Consider the following 26,922-nt stretch of genomic DNA (forward strand, 5'->3'; position numbering starts at 1 on the left):
CCTGGGACTCAGAAATGCAGGAGAGGCACCAGTGACAAATTCAGGATCTTATTAACTGTCAGTCACAAAGCACGACTCCTCCCTGCATTTCCATGCAGCGCCATGGTGCTCATGGGGCCCCTCCATCTACTGCACAGAACAATACCAAAGCTGGCATTTTTTATTCTGATAATTATTCAAAATAAGCAGTGTCCGAAAGGCTTTCGAGCTTTAAATAACATCATAATCTATTACTGTGCATAACTCTTAGGCTGTTTAAGCAGGCAGAAAACACTGCATGCCAGCTTATTTCTTGGATATTCTTTACTGTGATTTGTCATATGCTTCTCTTCCACTGTGCATGTTTAAAGCCACATTATGCATTTCCAAAAACCCAGGGAATACTGCTATGGAATTAGTATGGATATTCATCTGTATCAATGATGAGTTTAGCACTTATTTTAGCAATACTTATCAAGCTGAGGAACTGCTTTAATGCTTCCTTCCAACAGAATAATGGCTCATACTAACATGCTTTAAACAAATATTGCTTCATGTAATCAATAATGTTTTTAAATAACCTGTAAGTGTCATTCCTTGAATGCAGTCCTTTGATTTGCTTACAAGAGGCCAAGTTCTCTCACAGCACAAGAAAGCCTAAGTTGATTGAAATCAACAGGATTGTTCCTGTGATTCCCAGTTCATTAATAATTCCAGCATCACTATGAGCAACCTGATATTCAGCACAGGCTTCTCCAGTTTAACTCCACTAAGAAGTCAGAAACTATACACGTGGTTTATGCAACTAAATAGTTAACACAGCCTCCAGGATTCATTGACTGAAGTGAGCAGAGAGGCTCTGACTTGCTTGGCTGTAGATCAGCTCTTCCTGGCCTTCCTGCACAACTGCAAAAAGAAGGCTAATCCTGGAGGATGGATACAGCAAGGAGCACACACAGAGGTCTTACCGTATGTTTTCTCTTTCTTGCATTCATTAAGCTGTCAGTGGTGAGGAAACTCGTTTCATTATCTCAAGAAGGAGACACAGACTGTCCCCCCACCTTATTAAAATGTAAATCAGTATAATGGTACATTTAAACAGTAAACTCCCCGTAGCAAGAAAGGGTTCTTAGTTCTCTCAGTAATCAAGTACTATTTTCAGCAATCTAACTGAAGGAAAAGAAATGTATGTAGTAATTCTTCAGTCTATTTATCAGACTAAGTGCTGCACGTTTTCCACACACTTTACATTACGAAATGTATGACACATGAGGTTTTATGGGTCTCTTTTAATTCAGGAATGAAAACATTTATAGATATGAACATTTTCTCATTAACTTTTCTTCCTAAATGATTACGCTTGTTGAAATCAATTCCTAGCCATCTTACAGAGGTTACAACCTTCAATAATTAAATTGGATATTGTATTGGATGTTACGTTGATTATGCTACAAATTCCAATTTCTACAAGACCACTGAAATGCTGAGATAAAAGGCTGTTAACTTTATTTAATTAGCTATCTGCCATTGTTATCAGAATGGAAGGTTGGTATCTGACTCAACACTTCAGATGAGGAAACAAGCTAGATGACATCTTCTTAGAAGGATGCTGGAATGGATATGTAATCTTTTTGGTTATTTTACAGCTACTCAGGACAAACAGGATTGCATTAAAAACAAGAAAAGGCATTGACAGTCAGTGAAATGCTACCATGAAAATGCTATTTCAATCACACTTGGATTCTTCCTCATTTTCAGTTGATAACATCCTTGCCACTTTTGTCAAGCAGTCTCACGGAGCAGTGCTGAATTTTAAGCACATACAATTTTGAAGCACAACATGAAATACGACTGAGCACATAGTACGGGTTTACTGCACCAGCTAACAGATCAGGCCCTTCTGCTAAGGCATCAGCTCATTCCTCTCTGCAGAGAAGGTTCAACTAGTTAAATGTGAGCTGGAATTCACAACTGCCTGCTATCCCTACACCTCAGGTCTTTCAGTTGAGGGCTGCTTATGATTTATCCTGAAGGGAGACACAAAGGCCATGCAAAATCTCAGAGATCCTTGGAGAATTTTAACTGTGTCTTACATCAACGAAATCCACAGGTACCGACCTTGCAACCACCCAGAGGATGCTGTATCTTGACAGAGTACCCGAGAGACACCCCGTCTCTCTCCCCAAATTATGTTTGTATAGAATGGCCAAAGTAATTTATCCAGTAATGATACCACTCTGCCACTTCAAGGTTTCTTACAGCTCAGACTGCAGAAACGTGATTATTCCTTTCCCAACAACTTACTGGTCTTGACCGGATTTCTTTGGCGTAGAGAGGTTTCAAGAATTCTGAATCTCCTTCCAGCTTCAGACCCTTATCTGTGATTCTCAGGTTCCCCATTCCATCCTAGAACACATACAAAACAAAACATCCCCATTAGTTACAATTACTAAATCCATCAGGCTGCCAATAACTGATTTCTGTTTCCTACTGAGGAGAACATGCAAAACACTGGGAGGCACTAGAGAATGCAGTTACTCGTGTTATCCTTTTAGCCCCGTTTCTGTGAAAAAAAATCCATTCAGAGCAATTTGCAGTGCCCCCTAGTAAACCATTTACACAGATGAAAGATGCTCTTTTAAGCCAGTCATCTCCACTCAGAGACGCAGCGATGCTCTGCGCTAACAGGAAACCATTCACTGCAATATCCACTGTGTGTCTGTAAATTAACCTACCTTCTCATTCATGACAAATCCACATAAAGAACACGTGATTAATTTTACTGAACTCCATATAGATCTGTGATTGTTTTCACTGAAGTGACAAAGTAGGTTTTGGCTATGTAGGAGCACTGCAATAAATGGAGTATAGAACATGCACCCCCATATTTGGGGAAATCTCTGCAAAAAACAGACTCTTTGGTGTGTTTTCCTTAGGGCTCATGACAAAAGGATGCGTTGATTACCACATCTTTCTTGTGCTTTCAACAATGTAAAAACAATACACAGCTCTATCAAAACATACATTTCTGCAAATATGTGCTCTTGGAGAAGCAACTATATATACAAGAGGAATACCTTCCCAATGGACTGCTTTTCTGCCATGGGCTAAATCCTGACTTTTCTTTCCAAGATGACCAGCTTGGGGTTGGAGCCTTCCCAGTGCTCCTTGCACAGCCTGAGCATATCCCAGAAGTCTGAACCTCCATATCCAAATATCTCAGTCTTCTCCTAGTCTGAGTCAGTCTCCTGCACTCAAGTAACTATTGCAAAGTTCCAGAGGTCAGGTCTGAAGTGACTGATGTAACATGCATCTCTCTCTACTTATCTGGATTTCGCATTTGGGTTACCAGCCCTCTCCCCACTGCTTCCTGTACTGTGATGGGAATCTTCTTGATAAATGGGGCAAGGAGCTGGCTGCAGGTCTCCAGCAGATGACTACAAATAGTCCATTTTCGTTTGAAATTGTTTAGTTATGTGTGTCCAAGATGTAATAAAGCATATGACAAACCATAATAGCAAAAAAAATACACGTCAAAATTTTGTATGAGTTTTTCATACAGTTTTTATTCAATAAGACAGGTATATTGGCTCGTGAGTAGAATGGGGCCCAACTAAAAATATTTCTCCTTTAGCTTGTGAGAGAAAGACACAACTTTTAATAAGATGTGGGATTTACATTCATTTAGACTCCAGTTGTATAGAAAGTTGTGTGTTTAAGAAATGATGTTTGGGGGAACTGCAAAAGATAGATGTATAACCAAAAGCACTTCAAATGCAAAGAAAGGTAAGGGGAGGGGAGAGAGGAGTGACAGGGAGAGTGAGAAGGGAGAGGGAGAGGAAGAGGAAGAAGGTGAGGGAGAGGGAGAGCGAAAGGGAAAGGGAAAGGGAGAGGAAAAAGGCGAGGGTGAGGGAGAGGGAGAGGAATTCAATTGGGGCCTGCAAAGATCAAGTCCAACTGCCTGACCACTTCAGAACTAAGCAAAAGTTAAATCACATTATTAAGGATATTATCCAAATGTCTTGAACACTGATAAGCATGGAACATCCACCACTCAAAGACACAGCATGGCTCAGCAGGGATGCTGGTCACTCACCAGGGATTCCCCTGTTCCCACAAGTGTCAGTCCGGAGGGTGTTCCCTGCCAAGCAATGGTCACTTTCCTCATAACATGACTCATGAACAAAGGGTTCAGGAGTGCTGGCTGATGGACTGACTGCTGTCACATCATTTTGAAACGAAAGGTGTAAGCAAACTTTAAATGGAGACATACGCTGAAAATGCTATTGACTGCTGAAGGAGGGGGAGTGAGAGATGGATTGTAAAGTGCCAGTTGCTACATTTCCTGCCCCAGCTGTAAAATACTGGCTTATGGATTCTGGGTTGGTGATGGCACAGAAGGGGGTTCATTTATCTCAAGCAAAAGTATGAAGAAAATGAGTGAAATATGATTATGTGCCAAAGAGCCAAGATTAAATTTTGATAGTGGTATGCTTTGCGATTTGAGCGAGCAGGAATTATTACTGCTATCTGCAGACCCTCACGTGTTTTGCTCTGCTAAAAAAATCTAAAAAGTCTTTCCCCAAATAGACATTTCAGCGAGATTACAAGCCCTGAAGGCTTTCATGCTGCAGGATGTTCTCCAGTGTCACATGGGTAGGTGTCACATCTAGCTGCAGGAATGACCACCTCCACAGCTACCAATCCTGACTATTCCCAGGGCTCGCTGCTGAGCTGATGTAAAGCAATACTCCACCAGTAACTTGGACTGATGGCACTTGTCAAATCACCACTGAAGCTGTGGTAAACCGTCAAGTTCAGAGGATCACAACTATATCCTCAGTCATAACACAAATCAAATATTCCACTTTCCTCTTAAGTGTTTCTCTTCCTTTCTCCCCTTCACCTCCTGTTTCCAAGTATTCCCTAGTGGGATTACTTATATTTACAAAACACACATATGGGCCATATAACTCACAGTTAGCTGGTCTTATACATCCAATAAGACACATCAGGTCTATGAGACAATGTTCAACAAGCAGAACTTCAAGAACACATTTGATTCATATTGTACAGGAAGGCACGTGCTCTCAAAAATACAAAACCATGGGGTCAGAGTAAAGAAAGCACTTCCCCATGTTATTCTTCTCAGCCTCGGACACTGTCATTCTGACCCCACTCACCAGATGTTACCTCCTTCCCTCCATGGTGTTTGGGGTCAGGACACAAAGCTCAGCACTGACACTGACCATCACTACCCTCCTATTGTTCATGCCTCTTCTGATTGAAAATGACAGCTTTTTGTAGTGACATTCTAGGTCAGCAGTCAAAAAAAAACCACACAAAGGTTATAAACAGATTCTAAAGTGAGCAGGTATTCCTAATTTCTAGCAATATAATCATTATTAAATCGTATTCCCTTATTACCTCCTGTTAGAAAATATTCTGCAGCTTGATACAAAGGTAGCAAAATACAGATATATTTGAAAGAAATCACTGGGTGAAAGAACACCCTGCATGTGTTGTTTTGGGGAAAGCATCTTCCTCCTCCCTATAGTATATGGTTTAATAGAAACTAAATGTCACACTCTGCTACAGTGAATATATATATAGCACAAGTGCTATGAAATTTCATGGACCCTGACCTATAAAACAGAGCAGGAAACTGGCTGGAGTGACAGAGACCATGATTTTTTTATTAAACACTGTGTCATGATTGCTATATATCCTTATCTGCCACTATGTTGCTTGTGAATAAGAAAAAAAACATGCAGTATTGATTATTGGGTACGCTGATGTCCGACAATCACTGTTTCTCCCCTCTTTATTAGCAGACTCCTCAACAGAGAATGAATGACTTCAGTGTGCAGGCACAAACCAGCTTTGTGGGAGCTCCCAGGCTAACTGCTGGAAAACAGCAGGTACAGAGTCAGGAACTTTCCATTACCTCCTGCTTTGAATTATTCAGTTTTTTGGTAGAGCAGGGAGATAACTTCCACATTACTTTTATTGCCTCAGCCACCTCTCTTTTTATACAATGCCTTGTAATGGGCAGGCATAAAAATTTATATGCTATCACCAACTGCTCCCTGTTAAAATGGGACAGCAATGGTAAAATCCCAAATAACATAAATGTCATTTTGGTATTGCTGAATGACAGAGGACTTTCTTTTTTATTAGCTTGAGAGGCAGCTCAGTTTAACAACCAATTACAATGGATAGTGCTGGTGTCAGGGGAAGAGCCCAGCACTGCTGCTACCTGAAGGCTGAGGCTCCTTTACCTCGAGGTCAGCCCTAGGGCTATATGCACAGGCAAAGCCTGGCTTTTTTGTTTGGTTTTCCTTTGTAACAGCTGTGGGTTACTTTCTACTTTGTTTTTAACTATCAGTAGGTAGCAGGGAAGTTCAGTTGGCAGAGTAAGAAAAAGCAGCCAACCTGACCAGAGATGTAATTACTGCAGTGAATACCTGCAAGCTGCACCAATCTGGGCTGCTGTGGGGGATTTCCAGAAGTGTCTGCCCCCTATGGTAGCTCTACTACGTAAGACTGGGCTCATGCCACAGCTAACCTAGAGCATGGGCTGGCTGCAGCCTTTGTGCCACGATGCTCTGTTCTTTACAAACCATACATTCAGCCTCACACTGCTCTGCACTTCCTCAGGTATTTCTGAATATAGAAGGGAAATGTGCTGTTTACTGTTCTATTGCTCTTTTCCTAAGGATTTTCTAGGGACACCAGTGATGGTAAACACTATGAGCTCCAGCTGCTTGCTGGCCACCACCAGCCCAGTGCGTGTCAGTGCTGTGGGCTGCTTGGTGAAAAAGCAGTTATCCTCATGCTTTTTCCTGCACCTCTATCCTGTACCAGTTTTCTGCAGCAAGGTTTGTCTCTGCATGGCAGGTAAGGATTTGCTTCTTTTAGTGGGAATAAACTGAAGTTATGTATGGTAACATCCTGCGGGAGAGAATTATCTTTGGAGACTGCTCATGTCAGATGGCTGCAACACCTGATTATTGTTGCTTGTATTATTGATTGCTGCACTCTGCATCGCTTCCAGATATGTGCAAGTTATTACACAGCTCAATACATTCGAAGTTAGGGAGGAAAAAAACAGCAAATGCAGGTGACCTGTTTTACCTTACCTTCCTCAGAAGATTTCTGTGCTCTCCTACCTTTATATTAACATTACTTTTTCCAGTTTTCCCAGACTTAAGGAAGGTCTGCAGAGATGCACTTTGCTGTCAGCTCTTCACAACCTCAAACACCTACTGACTCGAACAGCATCTGCTCTCACTCCTCATTTTCTTCACTTGATTAGTCATTTTTGTAAAGACACCACTCTCTAGCTGAGCATCAGCACAGTCATTTTCCCATAGAAGCCAAGAATGCCTAAAAACCCACCAGTGGGCTCAGTTCTGGAAAGTTAGGACTGGTTACACAGCATGGTCCTGAACAGTTAAACTCCAAAATAAGGTGTGTGACAGCTTTGTCTTGAAGCTTTGCTTTGAGACCTTGCCTACCAGCTCATGTAGGCAGCAGAGAAACAGGGGGACAATTGCCTGCTCCTGCTGGATTGCTGATACAAGCCAGGATGCCATGTACAAAGGAGAAAACTGCCTGCAGACCATTACGGTGATGTAAAATTCAGCCCAAACCAAGCCAACACAAAGCTCAGAGCCCTTCTTTCCAAGTGGAAACTCTTAGTTTTGTTAGTCACTCTGTATGACTACACACTAAGAGGCAGAAGATGCCTCCAGCTTACTCTGAAAGGGAATATGTGACAGATTAACATGTAATTAACAAGGAAGGCATCCATCTATCCACGTAGCTCAGTGTCACAACAACCAGCTTGTCCCTGCATTATACAGAGGAAAAAATGACACAGCTTGGTAGCTAGAAATGTGAGCAGGAGTCCTCAAGGGACACAACCTCACTGCACATTGCCTGGATGCCTACCTGTGCGACCTGGTGTAGGGAACCTGCTTTGGCAGGGGGGTTGGACTCGATGATCTCTGGAGGTGCCTTCCAACCCCTACAATTCTGTGATTCTGTGATTCTGCACATCACAGTGGCATTAGGGACACTTGCCATGTGCACGGTCCCACAGCATCTTTCTCCCATCAGTTCCTTTCACACTGACAAAGTGCTCAACAAAGCCAGTGCTATTTATTATGAAGATTTCTTCAAGAGGTGTGTGCAGTTCTCATTAAAAAAAAGAAAAAGAAAAAAAAGCATTCAGTGGAATGCATTTCTTCAGTGGAAGAAAAGTCTTAAGGAGCAGAAAGAACAAGTTGCAGCTGGTCAAAGGGACTAAAGCCCAGCCCCTGAAACAACTCCAGACTTGGGCTGGAACCATTTCTAAACAAATCATTCAGCCAGTGCCTGAAGAAAGCTTAGCTCAGGATTTACTGCATATTGCTGGAACTGCTTTGGGCAGGAAGTATTTCTTTTCAAAGGGAACTCCAAGTGAGTTTACTCAAAACATGACGATGTGTAGCACAATAAAAAAAAACAACCAGGACTTCTGTGAAGTAAACCACTCAATTTGAGAGAACATTTTTGCAGTAAAAAGGATTAGCAGACCTTCTGAGAAAATGATTATGAATCCCAATGTTGTTACTACAACACAGCCATCACTTGCAAAATTCCTCTTGGGATAATAAATTCCCTTTGCATTGACACAGCAGGAAGAATTCATATTGGCCCTTCATGGCTCTCAACTCCCTGCCATGGATCACCTTCATACTGAATCATTTTAAAATGAACCTGTTCTCTTGAGCATTTTTTGTTTCTTTGCTCCAACAAATACCAATGTTTCACATCTTAAAGTCAACACATATTCCAAATGTGTCCCTTGAATTCTGTCTTTTTCAGTGTAGCTCATTACCATAATTATGCTAATTAGAAGGGAATAGTCCCATCCTGTGGAAATTCGTGCTCACTCAGAAGTGGAATAAAAGAAATTTCTTCTCATAGGAACAAGAGCTCTTCTCATAATGCAGCAATAATAAAATCTGCACATAAACTCACTGCAGAGCTGGAGGGGTTGCAGAAGCAGGCTTTATACATTATGGTCTAATACTCCTGAATTACAATAATCTGTCAGTCACCAAATGAACGAAAGAATCAACGCTTCTTTTTCTAAACTATCAAGATCTTGGACAAAATATCCTCTGTAGTGTAAGTCTTTCAAATTGTAACAAGGGTCAAATGAACTCACTTGTCTTTATATTGTTGGAAGAAGCTTCCAGGGAGAAGGAGGATATTTTTTTCTTCCTTTCTTTATTTCAGTGAATCTCTCTTGAGGTTTCTACTTACACTGTGGAGTAAGGTGTATGACTAATCCAGTGTTCAGCAGCTCCCACTGACCAGCACTGAAGCTGGCAGATTAAGGTCTGAGTGTGAAAAAGAAAGTAACAGCTCTCAGAGTTTCTGGAGGTGAGCCCTTGAAAATGAGGCCAATTATTGGGTCATTTTTGTCCGATGTGAACGTGCCAAAACAACTCAGAGGCACTAATTAGAGCACAATATCAGATCTGCTCAAGGAAATAAAGCTCACACAAGCACACTGTGGATCCAAACCGCTGCCCAAGGCCCACGCCAACATCTAGCTTCCCGAAATACAGAGAGAGGCAGAGCAGGGCTGGAGTTGTTCCTGCAGTCCCATCTATTAGCACATTTGACAGCCCCATCTCAGCAGACTGATTTACAGGCTGCGAGGACACCCGGAGGAGGTGCCTCCTGCACTGACCTTCTCAACAACCACTGCACCTGCACGATGTACTTGCTGCTATGGCAACATCCGGAGGTAGGATAATCATGATGCGAATCCATGTTTTCTGTTGCTTCATTTACCCTCCACAACTACTGTTTCTGCTGCTTCCAAAAGCCAGGAGAAAACAGTATGGATGGAGAGGAATATTTTCAGCGCGCCACAATTAATCACGTCTGAGCGTGGATTTGGTTAACATTAGGCACTTAATGATGAGCCTGCACTTGGAACATAATTGCCCCGGGCTACCTCTGCATTTTAGGTAAAGAAAATGGCAATTCAGCTCTTCTAGCACCCAGATTGCTCTATGCCAGCTGTTCTGGAGCTCCTCCAAGAGGCATATTTTCTAGAAGCCTTTGGATAACTGGGGTGGACCTAAAGCTCAGTGCAATAGGATTAAAACAGACAATAAATAGGCTACCAAGCAAAACAATAAACAGATATGAAATAAAATACACTTCCAAAACATGTTCCCAACTATACTGATGTAGAGTCACTTCAGGGATTGTCCTCATGATTATTGTTTTTTAATCAAGTCTCAGATTTTCAGGGAGAGACAAATTCAATTTATTTGAACAGATAGGTAAAAAGAAATTTGCTTTAAAATAAAATTCACTGTGTTAAGAATCGATAGTCCTCTTGTTAAGAAGCTGCCTTCAAGACTAAGGAACCAGAACAGAATTTTTAAAGCTGTATTTGTCACAAAAATATATGATTTAGCTCTTTCACTATCAGAATATAGCGAGAAATAATTTAAACTGTCTTCCAGTCTTATCTACAGTGCATATGACGTTGTTAGTGGGGAGGCTCTGGGGACAGCAAAGAAATGAAAGAAATGAAAGCTCATCTCACAAAGAGGCAGAAATAAGTATAAATAAGTATATTGCTTCTACTGCTTTTTGAACAAATGGCACCCAATAACTATTCATAGAGGGAAACACATGGGTACAGTTAAGGTCCCTCATCTTTCTCAATGGTGGGCAAAGGATGAGATCAGATCTTCAATTTGAAGCCACTACTAAGCTGAAGTTTAGTGATTCATCATCACTTAACTCCTCCCAAAATTCCCAGCTCCAGTGTATTTAGCACGAGTAGTGACACCAAGCTGCTAACACACCTAATACATGAGCCTTCAGAAGAAAGAAAACAGCTTACAGAGTGAAGGAATAAGCAATGTGCTGTCAGCAACCCCAGTCCAGCAGCGCCCTACCCTGCAGAATGATGCTTCCTCACATAACTGACCAAAATTACCCTTATGGCCATTTGTACTTGTTGAGCTGTGAAGCCACTGGAAAATATTAAGACTGTTCTACTGCTTGTCGAGACAAAAAAAAATAGTCGTCTTATTTTTATAAGCTGAACCCACGTGTAGGCTTTTTAAAATTTCACATTATTTATCGAGTGGGGCTCACTGAGTCATGGGGGACTTCTGCCGATGCCAAGAGATTCTCCTGGAAGTCAGAAGCGTGGTATCATGCACTCAAAATAGCTGAGAATGACATGCAAAAATATACAACTGCCACCCACTCTGGTTGCAAACTACAACAAAGACAGACGCAGCCCCCTTTTCCAACACTTTTTGAAAGAGAGAGTTTTAAAGTCACTGGAAAGTGGTTTTTTTTTCTCAGCAGGTTTTTGCTTTTAGAGAGCACAGCTCCGTGTGGCATTTCATTACAGAAATACTCCTTATTTGGGGACATTTGTGTTTATTCCTCTTCCTGCTCTTTTCTAACATGACGCCAGCAGGAGCAAATTGGGTGACTCACAGCCTGCATTCTTATTCATTTATCTGCTATATGCAACCTTACTGCAGCTAATTTATAATAGTAATTATTATTATTATTATTATTTTACCAGCACTAAAATCATCCAAATAATGATATTTTTTTCACAAGAAATACTGCCTCAGACCCGGATTTCCTCTCTCATGAACCACTTCTGGACTTCTGCTGGGCCATGTGCATTTTGGAGAGGATCTGGTGGGCATATTTTTGCAGTGACACCGATGTCTGCTCCCTCCAGCATGACAAAATGAGCAAGAGAGAGCAGCACGCCACACTGTAAATGTAAAAGCAATGTATTCTCCAGTGAGCGTCAGTGAGGTTTGGCAGAGGCCTTTGGCATCTGGTTCTGCACCATGGGGAATCTTTCAAAGAAAATAAAGGAACGAGCTGCAGAGCTGGGTTCTGAGGCAGCCAGAGGCACCCTGTGGCTCTCCATCATGGCCCAGGCAGGGCTTGGAGAGAAACCCAGGCTTTCCTTACAGTTTTTTGGACACTTTGGCAGCTGGTGTTTGTCGCTGCCAGGATAAGAGTTCCCTTTCCAAAAGAAGAACCTGCGGGATAATGACACATAATTGCTAAGCACATTTGCTTAGGAACCTAAAGTGCTCTAGAAGGAATTTCTTTCCCTTAAGAGAACACAAGACGTAGAGCATCCAGAACCCGTGCTGCCCCACGCTATGAGATTTCAGCAGTGAGGATTCATAGAAGCACAGAATCTCTAAGGCTGGAAAAGTCTTCTAAGATCATCCAGTCCAACTGTCCACTTATGACCAATACTGCCCACTGACCCATGTCCCTAAGTATCGTATCTCCACAGTTCTTGAACACCTCCAGGAACAGCAGGCTGGAAGCTCTGCACCACTGCCATCTCCTCCCATCTCCATCCACCTCAATCCTAAACAAGACTTCTCACTGCTGTTGTGGCATATTTGGTAACTTCATGAAATTTAATCTAAAAATACTCAGGGACATAGGAGAAAATACATTTTTCCTGGGCTACAGATAAGAATGTGGTTTCAGGGAGCTTAAAGAGCTCAATGGGACATTTTGGTGACTGCTGGAAATTTAGAACCTTATGATAAATTTGGGATATTAATAGAATACTGCCAGAAGCAATATCTTATTGACAAAACTGCTAGAAAGTTCCAAAGGTAATAAACAAGGAATTGAGATGGATTACTGGTGAAATGCTTTTGAATACGTCACTCCTTGTCAGCTGTCGGATACATTGTGAAGTCCTCATGTATGTGGGTAAAACATTGTGCCCAGGAAAATCTTTCTTCACTGGAACTGTCAGTGAGAGTTACATCGAAGAGTGGCCAGTAATCTTACTACTGAGGACGTGTTATTAATATCAATGTTGTAATTTATTACTCTAATTCATTATTTCAAGTTTGTGTTTATCGACACAATAAGAAATGCACAGTACACTGTTATAGTTATGAGTAAGTATAATGGATATTATCTAATGAGGTTTATAAAAAAAAAGAAAGCAACTTATTTTCTTTGAATTAATAAAAAAACAAGCCTTAAAGACTTCAGCAATCTTGGCAATCAGTGCAATACATGGCATAGTTCTAGGAAATCCTCAGACAATATTCTTACCATGGGGAAGGGGAACAGCTCCTGAGAAGATGCTCCTAAGTGAAGTTTGCTGCTTAATGGAACAGCTTGTAAACCATGAAATGTTTGCAGAAATTTCTCACTTTAATAGTAGAAGTCTTTGTAACTTAAAGAAGACCTTATTTAAGAACAAACTTGAAAAGATCTGCTTGGGAGCTGAAAATCCTTTATATATCTTAAGCATAGTTGGAGTTACTCTGGGTAGAATTTTAATTTATGTGAATGCTGAAAGAACTAAAGGAATATCTAAACAGGCAGACGCAGCCAAAGGAAAACAAACATTAAAACACTAATTGTACAGGCACAGGGAGCAAGGACTGTTTCTGTCATGCAAAAAAAGAAAAAGAAAAAGAAAATTGAGATTCAGCTGCAAACTTGTTAACAACCTCTGTTTTCAAAGCTTGCTGATGTTTGGAGGGCCAGAACTTCAGTGGAAGTACTGAAATTTGCAACAAAGATATGGACAGCATATATAATCTGCCTCTGGCTCAAACCCATCCATCCTTCAGCATTCCTCTGACCTCAACATTTTCTTTTTGCTCCAGATTGATCACCTCTTTTCACTCCTCTGCAGCTCTACAGTGCTGCAATACAGGTGCATCACTGACATATCTACCATAAGATCATGCAGTCACTTTGTTAAAGTCCTGTTAAAGGTGCTTTTTTTTTTAATCCTTCTCAATAGCTATGATAGGGTAAGAAAATTTCTGTCATTTACGATAATAACAGCTTCGCATATTAAACATCAGACAAAGTATTCCTGGAGAAGAGAGAGAATGTAACATCGGTACATAGAGAAAATAGCAGGGTATAAAATTCTTAATAGTCATTAATTTGTCTCTTCCGAGACAGCTCCCTGAACAACATATAGGTGAGTGAAAGGAAATGCATTAATTATTGCAGAGTTTAGCTCAGAGCCCATCATTGGGCATCAGCCATTGGTGGGGCCATGAAGCTGATAGCGCTTTGCAGTGACCTCGAGGCTCCCTGCACAAAACCACACCACGTGGTGCAGATTTCCCTATATGAGCCTTCAGCTCTTTCATTCATCACCTTTTCATTACATGCCTTTCTTGCCCAGTGAAACTTTATGTTATTTAAGAAGTCCTTTGAAGGATAAAGGCAGCCCTGTGGAATAAACAGATCAGGTCAGTGGGCGCACAGAACTTCACAGGGATCTTGCATCGGTTTCTCATTTTCACTGTATGAACTAAACTTCACTTTGCTCTATCATTAGAAGTAATTGTTTTGCATGCAAAGCAGCTAATTTTTAATGATTTGTCTTTCTGCTGAATTGTATCTTTTTTTTTTTTTTTCTAAAGAATTTCCTGGTAGAATAAGGCAGAGATTCCTAAATTACTGAAAAATACGTATTTATCTAATCTTTGGATAATGCAAACAACTTATTTATATATCTGCTTTTTAAGTTCTCATCTGGCTACTGACTTTGTACATTACCAGTGTCTTGATAAGGTCACTGTAAATGTTTCAGAAGGGGTTATTTAAACTTGTAAGCTCTCCATGCTTTGGCTCCTGTCATCTTTGGGACTGTGTTCAAATATTCACGTTCAAGTTCCAAGAAACGTCTTATCTGCCCCTATAATCACTCAAGGAATTTCAGCATAAAACTGCCTTTCATTTTCTGAACAAACAGAAGACATTTGGCAATCAAGTTTTCTTTCAGCTGACAAATTCAGACCCCCAACTCACTGTTCAAGAGCAACACATTCAAGTATTCACCTCCACAATAACCTGACACTGCCTGTACACAGCACTGCTCAACTGCACTGTCTTCTCTGTGTTGTCTGAAGCTTTGATGAAAGAGGCTCTCCACATGAGTTCAACTGGTTCACTAACATGAATTCCAACAACATGAATTCCAACTGCTGTAACTCAAACTCCTGTTTATTGCTTTCCATTTTGTAGATAACAAAAGCCTGTGCCATAGTAATAGAGGTAATATCTTTAAATTGCTTAGCCATGAAACGTCAACAGCTGTTCTGGATTATCTACAGAATCTCTTTTGGTTGGAATAACCATAGAGATGAATGCTATTAACTCAAGTTAATTAATGTTCCTATTTATTCTAGCATGGGTATTCTGTAGATGCTTGCTCAGCAAAACAACCAGGTCTGTTCCTAATTGTGGTTCGTTATGGGCTGATCCATTAACTGTTTTGTATCTTCCCAAGAATGCATGTTCATTAAGTCAAGTTAATTGCTATTCAATTACCTTCAGTTTTAATATGTCCCTAAACTCTACTGCAAAGAGACCTCCTAGAGATTTCATATATTTCAAGTGTTAACCAAGCCATACCTCATATTGTTGTTGGCTGATTCTATCTAGTTTTGAAACAACAACTTCCATTTATGCTTAAATTGTTTCTTATTTGGATTTTTTCAAATCTCCTGTATGGGTAATTGTAGCGATAAAATTTCTTCCTTGCAATTGCATTATGGTAATTATTATTACTGTAATGGCCAGAGATGTTTCCTGCAACCATTTATTCATATAATCTCTTTGTGTAGCTAGAAAGGGTGGCATATCTTTGACCTGATTATCTCAGAATGAAACTCTTATGATAACAGATATTCTGTAAATTTCAGGGCTTTTCTTAATTTCCAAATATATTCTAAGATTTTTCCAGATTCTTTTCTCTAGAAATTTCAAGAAGTTACATTATCATTCAATATGGTTTGATCTTTTGGCTTCCACTAATGGCCAAAGCTTTTCACAAACTAGAGCAATTCTGATAAACAATAGCATGGAACAATTGACAAAGACCTCAGAAAGCCATCACAGCAAGAAGCTAAAGCTTTTTAATAGCAAAGCTCACCAAAGAATGAGCAAGGCTGGCATCCCTCCACCACACTGAAATGTATTTAAAAGAATTGAAGTGATCAATATCTTTGCAGCACTCAAAGAGAAGACAGAACTTATGGCAACGGCTTTAGGGCACAAATTCTTAAAGATAAGAACAAATGCACAGCTAATTTTTTATTTTAACATAATACAACCACTGAGTGCAAGAAAAGAAAAATAGCTGGAGCTAAGACTGAAGACAAAGCTGTAGCAATAAATGTTTTTGAAACCACTGAATTTCATTTGCATATTTTTACTCAATATATCCTCCTGAACTAACAGGGCCTTTCCTGGACAAGGGAAGAATAATTAGGAACACCTAGAGTTGTTATATCAAACACTCTAGAATTTCTTCTGAAGTGGGCTGAGGCAGCTACGTATCTGACAACCTCCTCTTTGCCCCACAGGAGAATTTAATCATGCTATAAACCAAAGCAAAGATATTGCAAGCACCCATTTCCTCCTAATATTCTTTTATCTGCATCAAGAGAAGACATTTGCATATTTTGCAAGCTTTTTTCTTTAGTCCTCTGAATCAAATGAAACTGTTTTTTGGCAGCTGGCAGAGCTCCCAGTCCTGGTACCTGTCCATCTGATAAGGATCCTTGTTTTGGTCCACTCAGTACTATTGGGAAATAGGCAGAGGGCATTATCATCCCTGAACACACTTCTGTGTAGCAATGGTTGCCTGATGGGCATATTTCAAAACGGACCATACCCCTACATTTACTGTGCTCCTCTTGCTAGTTCATTATTGCACAATGAAAACACTGCAGCTCCAGGGGTTGGAGAAGTCCTGATGTGAAGGGCTGGAGCAGGTTCATGTTTTACCCCTTCCACCTACTGCCCTCCCACTGCCACTGAGCTTCAATATCCCTACACGTCAATACAGTTCTCCCTCTGCCTCCTTACTGGCAACAAATTCTGGCACTTCCAGTGCCAAACAGAATGGACAAGCCAATGAGCAGCCACACCAGGGCTGTGCTGGGCTGCATGGCATATGGTTAACACTCCTGAAGCAGCCAACATACAGTCGCAACTTGCACTGAATTTCACACAAGTCTTCTGTCCGAATCAGTGCTTGCCAACCTCTAATATCAGCATAACTGAAGGGAAAAATCTCTTGGTTATACAAAGCCATTGACCAACATGTCCGCTCCTTGACAATACCTGGGGAAGAAGGTACCACCACACAGTTATTGGGGAAAGAATTCCCAATGACTTCCGCCAGGTGAGGCACTGGGGGTTGCTTCAACACCACAGATTCAGTTATCTTGTGGTTTACAGAACCATCAGCAAATCAGGAGCTAGAGACAAATTTACAAAATTATACAGGTGCTTTCAGCTAAAATTCAAATCATTGGTTTATATGACCTTTCTTAAAACGATATATTTCTTATTAGTGTGAAAATACATTCAAAGATGATGAGAGACTTCTTACTTCAAATGTGAAGGCTGCAAACAAAGTCCAAAGGATATAGATTTTCTAGAACATGCTAGCATCCATCACCTGAAGATCAGGCCCCTATAAAGAGGCTGAGCTTGGTCAGGTAAAAGTAGAAGGACCACAAACCACGATCATAAAATCTTAGAATCACAGAATTCTAGAATGTCCTGTGTTAGAAGGACCTCAAAGATGATCTGCTTCCAACCCTCCTGTCTTGGGCAGGGCTGTAAATCACTCAATTGGGCACCAGCTCAGGCTGCTCAGGGCCCCATTCAGCCTGGCCTTGAAAGCCTCCAAGGATGGAGCATCCACAGCTTCTCCGGGCAGCCCAAATCAATGAATTGAAATGAACCGAAATGACTGATTTGAAAAATCGATATATCTCACTATATGAAGCAAGACCCCACTGTGCATTTCCTTGTATTTCTCTTCCAGGACTGCTCTGCTCACATGTGCCAATTACACGTCCTCTTGTTGATATCTCACAGTACAGTTGTAGGATAATTTATTCATAAGCATTTCTGAAAACATTGTACATTTCCAAACAAAGTCATGCATGCTGTTGATTCATTTCCCACAAATTAGAAAGCTTCATCTTCATCCCTCTCTCCCCGTTTTCACTTTCAGCATTTTAATTGTTTCTTCCTTCATTGCTAGATCAATATCAATCATCGTCCTCAGTTACCAGAAATTGCATCTTCCTGAAAATTATGTTAAATTTAGTTGCTAATGAAAACTGTTTACACTGTTTAACCACAGAAATGAAACCTCTATTACAAACCATAAAAACTGTTAGTTGTAACAAGAAGCTTTAATTTCTACCTCAATCTCCTTTTTACCATCTGCTGCCCTAGAAGACCTATCCCAGAAAACATGAACTAAAGAAACAAACAAACAATAAAAGGGATAATTGCTAACTTTACTTCACAACACAACAAACATTAAAACAATTAAAATAGTCCCATTAACTATTACGCTGAAAATTATGTTATAAAGCAAACTAGTCCATGTATGCCAGCACATGTCAATATTCCTTCTCTCCAGACATCCTCCCAAAAAAACAACCAGACATCCAGTACAGACATAAATAAAAATGGCTCTTGGCACCTAATGCTTGCCATCTTCCCAGACGGAGTAAGACAAAAAACCCTCATCCATTAAGATAAATACCACAAACACACTCTGTCATAGAAGTAGGTGATAATTCTTGAGTCTTATTAGGAATGGCTGAGGGAACTGGGATTGTTTTGTCTGGAGAAGAGGAGGCTCAGGGGAGATTGTACAGCCCTCTGCAACTGCCTGAAAGGAGGCTGCGGCGAGGTGATGGATGGCCTCTTCTCCCTCATGACTAGTGATAAGACGAGGGAGAACAGCCTCAAGTTGTACCAGGGGAGGTTCATGTTGGATGTTAGGAAAAATGTCTTTTCTAAAAGAGTTATTGGGTGTTGGAATGGGCTGCCCAGAGAGGCAGCTGAGTCACCCTCCCTGCAGGCGTTCAAGAAATGTTTAGATGTACTGAGGGATGTGGTTTAGTGGGGGAATATTGGTGGTAGATGGATGATTGGACTGGATGATCCTGGAGGTCTTTTCCAACTTTGGTGACTCTATGATTCTTTTATCCAAAGCTCTGTGCAGTTCATTAGATATATTACGACACATTTATAAAACATTTCTGTTTAAATATTAATACTTAAATAATATTTACTCTAGCTACTCCCTCAGAACCAGTTACGTGAAACACTGAGATTGCACCTCTGTCCATCATTCAGAGTTTTTCCCATGGGTTGCCATGTGTCTTCACACAATTACAGACACAACTATGTTCTGGGAATGCTGGATCAGTGAGCTTCAGTTTCTCCGTATGGTGGGATGGAGACAGCTGGAGGCAGTAGACAGTAGGCTTCAGAATAACAACTATTGTCAGGATACACCAAAAAAAATCCAGTCTCCTCTTAGGAACTCTTATTCACACAAAAGCCTTGGCTTCCTTTATAAACTCAAAATCTAAATAGTGCATGGGGAAGGAAAGGAGAAGGCTAAAATAACCACAAAACTCTTAACAGAATGTTTTATTTACTTTCTGTGTTGCAGAACCCAAGTGAACTTAGAGACTCATCTCTCCTTTTTATTGGGCCTAGATGAGATACAATCAGATCAGGTAAAACACTCTGCATTGTGTTTTACTTCTTAACAGCTGAAAATCTTTATTTTCTGCTTTTTCCTGATCTGTCCCCAAAGAACACTCAACACATCCTCATCAGGGTTACAGTACGAACAAAACTGTTTCATTTGTGCCTTGCACATCAGTCATGTCCCAAGGAAGCCCGAGAAAAATCAGAAAAACAGAGCCACACTACGCTGCTGCTAAAAAAGTGCCATGAAATAAGGAGCTAATGAGCCCATTTGAGCAATAATGTGGTAATGTGGTTTACGCCATCTGGAATGCAGAATGAGCTTCTAGTTCACTCCGTTTTCTCTGAGTCTCACCCTCCTCCTGCCACATCTATACACACAGCTATACCTTCAGTGCCTGAAGTAAATTCAGTGACTTCCACAGACACATCCATGGATTGGAATATAATTATATATAAAAATTATTATTTTTTCCTCTATTGTACATAAATAAATCTCTCATTCCTTTCAGAATCTGGACAACTTAGTCAGGAGGTGCAGCCCACCTCTTGAGTCAGCTAATTTGCTACTTTGGCTATCCTGTTCACTTTCATTTAATGAATACATGTTCCTTTGATTAAATTAACATTTTTGTCTACCTAATTCGCCTGAAATGCCTGTGCTGAACCAATCTATAAGTGACTTCATTACTGTTCATAGGTCCATGTTTGGTACCCATCACTGACAGCTCAACAGGTGAAGGATTAGGAGAACATTAACTCTGCCTTTTTGGCTTTTCAGAGCAATTGTTGCACTTTTAGCACAGCCAATCCCAGCTTTCAATCGACCTGGCAGGACAGTGACAGATGTTTTAATCATGTGGCTTCATTCATTAGTGCTCACTCGCCTGGTTAGCCAGTCTGTGGTTCTGAGAGACAGTTGAAACAAAAAATAATTAAGCCTAACCAGCTTAATTACCTTTTTACATTCATCCCTTATCTGGTACAGTTCAGGAGTAATGACAAATTGAAAATATAAATAAAAAACAGTTTATCCAGATCAATGAGCTAATAAGTATGCTCACCAGAATATGCATCATCACTTGTCTAAGAACATAAGCGAAGTTGCTTAATAGACATTGACTACATTACATTGACTAATGAAATCATACAGGAGCTAACGAATCTATTTAATTGGGTCAGGAGCTGCCACTAGAAAAAAGTTAGTGAAACCAACTTGCTAATACAGTCTGCAGAGACAGAGAAGTCCCTTGAAGACAACTCAGTAGACCCTATCAAAAACTGGGACTACTGGCTATTAGCACAGTGAAATCATGCTGCTTCTTTCCTGATATGCTTCTCTTGAAAACAATTCCCATTCTCTTCCACAATAATAAATAAATCATTCTGAATAAGAAATAACAACACAAAATTTTATAATACAGTAAAATTATAAATAAATAATAATAGAAAATAAGAAAAAATCATTTTAAAAAATCTAAAACACCAACTAACTGTCCACATGTCAGTAAACCTGCTGGGATGACTTTTACTGGACTCAGAACCCACCTAGAGTGGGGTTAAACATGTAGCTGAAGTTACGTGTTTTAGAGGATGTGTCAGTAAAGCTGGAGCTCGAATCTGCAGCAAATCTTTGAAGTCTGCACTCTATGCTTGGTGTTTTAGTCTTTGGAAAGTCTGTGCCAGTGAAATTGCTACAGAACAGTATTTATCTCAGACACTGACTGCTTTGGGCTTTGTTTTCACCCACTTTTTTCTTTTGCTATCCGTGACCCTAAAGTCTTGAGCCATTAAATGTCATCCCCTCAACAGGATTTCTTCCTCTCACCTCTTCGAGAAGCCATTCAAAACATTCACAGATGCTGATGTTAGTTTATGTGTTGCCTTACAGGAAATCCAACATCTGGATGGGTGTCAGAGAGCACTTCTGAGCGTTTGCATTAAAGGTCCAGTTGACTTTTTTCCTGTGTTACCATGGAGCATTTTCTTCCTTTTTTTCTTTTCAATTCCCAGTAGTTGAGTTGATATGAGAGAGAACCAAGGCAAGAAAGGTTGGGCTGCCTTTTTCCAAGATCTTCCTTGAACACACCAACACAGGAAGCAGCACAGGGAAGTGGGGTGGAGCCATGCCCACAGACACCCCACTGAAACGTTCACCTACCTGCAGCACATGTGAACCCCATCTCAACGTGCAAGAAACCTCGCGACAGGAAAGCATGATCACATGGCTTCCTTGACACCATTTATCCTGACTACTGAAGAACCCATAAATACTTTTTCTCTGTTAATGATTTTGTAAAGCTCTAGATAAATAACGAATATTAGTACGTGCATTTTACCTAGCTTGTTCTTAGCTTTTCAAGCAGACTTTTTTTTTCCTTCTCAAAATATCCTTTTGAGACCATTCGGGGTTTGTTTTCATTTTCAGGCTCTGCTGAACTAAGCATTTGATTCAGAGAAAATAACAGGTTTGAAAGAAAGACTCTGGGAAACCTAAACATAAGAGATGCTTATTTGCGGACAACTGACTTAACTGAACTGAAAACCCCAGTCTAAATCCTGAAAATCATAAATGTCAGCCAGCTAGGAAAGAATAATAACCACTCATCAATACAGATGCACTCTGCATATAACGGAGCGCCTGGATTATAATATTCATATAACTATTCTCAGTTTGCTTCTCCTGAGCTCTCAAATTACAATGGTCAGCACCACGTTTCATTTCCCAGTGCTGAGAATTGGTTCAAACTGAATGGACAGGCTCCTTACAAGCTGGTAATTTTCTTCTATCGTCAGGTGAGCACTATTTACTTTGGAGCCAATATACAAAGAAGCTCATATAGGATATTCCTAGCGGCATAAATGGCCAACAGTGGCCATATCTGCCATTTTCAATAGAGCCTGTTTAACCCAGGCTGCCAGCTCACACTTCATATATCTCAATCTTCAAATCTTTGAAATTACAGAATCTGTGTGATCAAAATGAAGTCTCGGGCAAAAAAAGCTCTCTGAAATTCAAAGCAGCCTGGATCAGGATTTGGCTTTTCTGCTTGACCATAACCAAATAGCCCAAAGTCTGTAAAAAATTGGTGAAAAGATAGATCTGAAAATTTCAGACCATTTGAAATAAAAACCTCAGCATCACAAATCAACCTGAAAGTACAGAGTTGAGAGAACACGGGCATTTTAGCAACAGCTGTGAAACTTCAGCTTACAAATCAGCATCAGGTGATGCTATTTTATATTTTCTTATGCTCTTCTCTGCACCTGGGTAAGGGATAAGATACCTACAGTCCAAATAACTTGGACAGATTTTTGCCCTTGCTTTAAAATCACATTTTGCTCTCTGTACTCCTGCCCTTTCAAATTTGGGCCCGGATTACCTTCATAAAACATGAATCATCTAAACTGTAGGTGCACAACCTCAGGGAGGTGTTCAGGTTAACGCTATAGCCAACAAAAATAGAAAGCAGTCACCAGAGGGTGATTTATCCTACCCAAGTCAGATGCCTACTGTGGGATGTGCTAAAAGCACCCTCTCTTTGGGTACCCGAAATTTGGCAAAGGAAAATTCCCATCGGTCTAACATTTTTCATTCTCAAAAAACTAAGCCAACAACCCATCCAGTCAGCAGCATTTGCAGCAATGCATTTTCTGTTTGTACTCCTAATTCTTCTTTATTATGTTTTTAAACTTAGTCTAAGATACGCTTAGAGAGCTTTTTTGCAGTTTGATTCCCTCAAGATTTCTTAAAATCACAGCCCAAAGAGATATTAATAGATTTTAATTAAATTCATTATTCCCTTAATTGAAAATTATGTGAGGTAATCTAGAACTTTGTCATTGATCTCAGTGGGAATTCGGCTGAACTTTTTCTGGACAGACAAGATGACAGGTAATGAGGTGTCTGGCTAAGGCTGACTGTAGGCTTATGGCTGCATTTGCAGGTAGTAAGATCCTGTAACTACTGGATAATACACCACATATATTTTGTTGGGCAATGGAGTGTTCTCCAAAGTCTATAATGAAATCACTCAGCAGTTTCAGTGAGATTTTATGCAAATTTCTCAAGACAAAATATGGATGTTACACTGAAATTGGGGAAAACCTTTATTAAATACTCCCTGATGTAGATGTAAATGCTAAAACTATCTGAAAAGATGAGACTCGAGCATCAGTCACCACGAAGAGAAAAATCAATTTTGTATAAAAAGTAGCTCTATTCATCTTAGTTGTGCAACAGAAGAAATTAATTACATCACTACATATTGCAAAAGGGTTGTTTTTATCATGTTTCATTTGGCAAGCCAGGCCACAGGAAAGAGACAAAGTTACTGAATGAGATGGAAAGGAAAAAAAGGAGGAACAGCAGCGCAATAAGAAAAAAAAAGGGAGACAAGGAGCTACTAATGGCATACTCAACGAGCGGTCAGGAAAGCAAGAGAAGACAAATCACTACATGGTCAGAGAAGTCAAGGAAAGAGATCGATATAATATATAGTGTGGGGCACAAGGCAGGAAGAAACGCGATGTATAATGAAGGCAAGCATCATTAGAGAACTGGGTCAGGACTGTACACTGTTTGCTCTGCACTGGCAACACAGAGGGATTTTGGCTGTTGGTGGGACACTGCTGAGCCAGCACAGCCAAAGCCTGACCCAGAACACGGCCCTGACAGTCAGTCTGGAGCTGCCTGTGGCCAGCAGAGCCCAGCTTGAGCTCATGGCACTGCTGCTCCAGCCCAGCTTGGCCGAAGGATATTTACTGCAACACAGACCACGAAAAACAAGGAATAGTAACCCAGAGGTGTCCAGACAGCCCCGCTCATCCATGAAGGCTGCAGGACTTCTCTATGCTCTTGTCATAGGCTGGGGACCACTCCTGCCATCTGCTTTTGCCAACACCTCCTGAGGTGAGGTATGGCTGGGACAAGAAGGGCATCACAGCTGAGGAAGGCTGAAGGGGCACTGGAAGCCTTTAGGGAGGGTAGAAGTTTGTCACAGCTGGTGAAACCCAGCAAAGCACCCTGATTACTTCAGCTTGGAGAAAGCAAACTTGCTGTCTGGGTGATGTTATCAGCTATCCTGGCAGGGAAGTACCTTTTCTTGAGGAATATAACAGATTTAGTTTTTGTGCGTTTGGGCCACATGCCTGCTCCTGAATCAAGAAGCTGAGAAATGTGGACATAGTCCAATATTGCAGACCTAAAAATAACCAAACCTGTCATCCTTCCCAAGAAGAAGCATCCAAACAATGCCATCATTTAAATATTATAGGATAGACATCTGGATGTACCGGCCCTACTGGAGCTTGCTCAGCTGCCCTTCCTTGCGGTAATACTGGGGAAAACAAGGCACTCCATCAAACAGCATGGGATAAAATAACACTGAATAAAGTCAATGTTATCCTCATTCAAACATGTCCATGAAGAACAGAAAGTAAAAATGAATACATTCTCACGTGATTATGTTTTCTAGGAAGAGTGAACTTATAGCTTGAATACCACATGCACTGCTGCAAATACACTATTGCCACCGCATTTAATGTAGCTTTCCTTTGCACTCATGCTCCTTCTCAACGCCTTACAAAAATCATGACACTATACTCCTCTTTCTCCAATGGCCTTTCCCAGAATATCCCTGCAATTCCTAATAAAGCAGAGCACTGCAGCACATCCTATTTCTGGTGGTGTCACCCCACGGAACAGTCAGCCTTATTATGTGTTTACTGCTGGTAAGTAACTGAGCTTGAGACCAACAGCACAACTCCACGTGTACTGAAGTGCAGCCTGTATCAACACTACTATCGGAAATCAGATGCTAATAAAGAACGACAGTAATATTTTGTCTGTTCTGTGACACTGATATTCATTTTTCCTGGCATCATAGCCTCTCTTCTACAGTCTAAGTAAAAGTAGTATTCCTCTGCCACAGGGCAAAAGCTTTCCTTCTACACTTCTTTAATGTATGGCAGTACAGCGACAAAAGTGAAAATGAGAAGGCACTTTGTAGAAGTGACTATCCATAAAGTTAATGTTTCAAACTCTTTAATATGGAGTAAGTGAAGTTTTGCATCCAGAGTTTATTAAATAAGAAGAGCTGGGTCTTACCGGTGCTATCACAACCCCGAGGTCACTGGAAGACTATAGTCTATACTTTTAAATTACTTTCTTTTTTTTCTTTCTTCCTTATTCGTGGACAGCTTGATGTGCATGGCTACATAGAAAATAAAAATGATGGCCTGACAGAGCTCTCTGAAAAGCACATCCTGATATTTCACTATCCACACTGAAACAGGGAAGAACCGTATCTCATGTCATTTGCAGACTCAGTTTAATCTGCCAAAACTCCCATTAGTAATTACTTTCATTATTATCCCTGTCCCCCAAAGGCTATTAACTTTATCAAGTAATTGATAGTTCTGACTGTCCCCTCTCAAATGTTGCAGTCTGAGAGAAAATCAGATGGGAAGCCTAAGTGCTGGACGTTTTAATTTAGATAAATCCAAGTCTCTATGTGCAATAAAGGCTTTGGCATGCAAGCAAGTCAGCACAGGAAAAGGGATTGGTGAGGGTCTACCAGACCATTTACCATATTTCCATCTCGTGGTAAAAGAAGGGTAACTCTAAAGAGTATTATGCAGCAAAACAGAGTTCATCAAACGTAAGTTACTCTGGATTTGCAAAATCTCAGTTCAGCCATAAGCATTTTTACCTAGAATTAGACTTGCTGGGCTAAATTTTGTCACGTGTCTTAAGAAAGAAAAATTCCTCAGCCACATAAAAGGAGCAGCACTGCATTAGATTGCAATTCTTGCTTTATGAACAAACGTCTCCCTTCCTTCCTGGCTAAAAGAAAAAATTTCTCATAGTTATCATAAAGTAGCTCAGAGTATTTAACAGTTATTGATCTCCACCGGCATGTTTAATTTCCCTCATTTATTGAGCTGCTGGACAATGTTTACACGTTCTCAGTTCTCACTGAGCTGAACTCTACTTTCTAATGCTGCTCCTAAGTTCCCGTACTTATAAAAGTAAATGCTTTCAGTTACTTTCATTACAAGCACATTGGAGTCACTAAACAATTTAGAACCTCATGCATTCATCTCTCCGGGTCTGAAAGTTACCATCTTCAGCTTCAGTCACTTCATTTCACCCTGAATTGTAGACTCAAAGTTTGCAGGTTGCATTCAGCACCTATCTACGCTTTTGTCCTCTCCAGCAGTAGTCAGAGAGATCAGGCAATTAGTGTGACTAACGAACAATTCCTCCACATCATGATGGGTTGTATAATAAAGTCTCACATTTTTTTAAACTGAATAACA

General features: G+C 40.5%; 1 protein-coding gene across 9 annotated transcripts in view; it reads right to left on the minus strand.

The window, feature by feature from the left end:
- The window catches only part of SGCD (sarcoglycan delta), a 309,270-nt gene that overhangs the window by 71,076 nt on the left and 211,272 nt on the right, over positions 1-26,922 (minus strand). For all 9 annotated transcript variants that reach the window (XM_048961004.1, XM_048961005.1, XM_048961006.1 and 6 more), the window contains one exon: positions 2,284-2,385. In XM_048961004.1, coding sequence (XP_048816961.1) covers positions 2,284-2,385 — 102 coding nt within the window. The remainder of the gene's footprint in view (positions 1-2,283; positions 2,386-26,922) is intronic.

The sequence above is a fragment of the Lagopus muta genome, chromosome 14 (assembly GCF_023343835.1).
Source record: "Lagopus muta isolate bLagMut1 chromosome 14, bLagMut1 primary, whole genome shotgun sequence".
In the NCBI taxonomy this organism is placed as follows: domain Eukaryota; kingdom Metazoa; phylum Chordata; class Aves; order Galliformes; family Phasianidae; genus Lagopus; species Lagopus muta.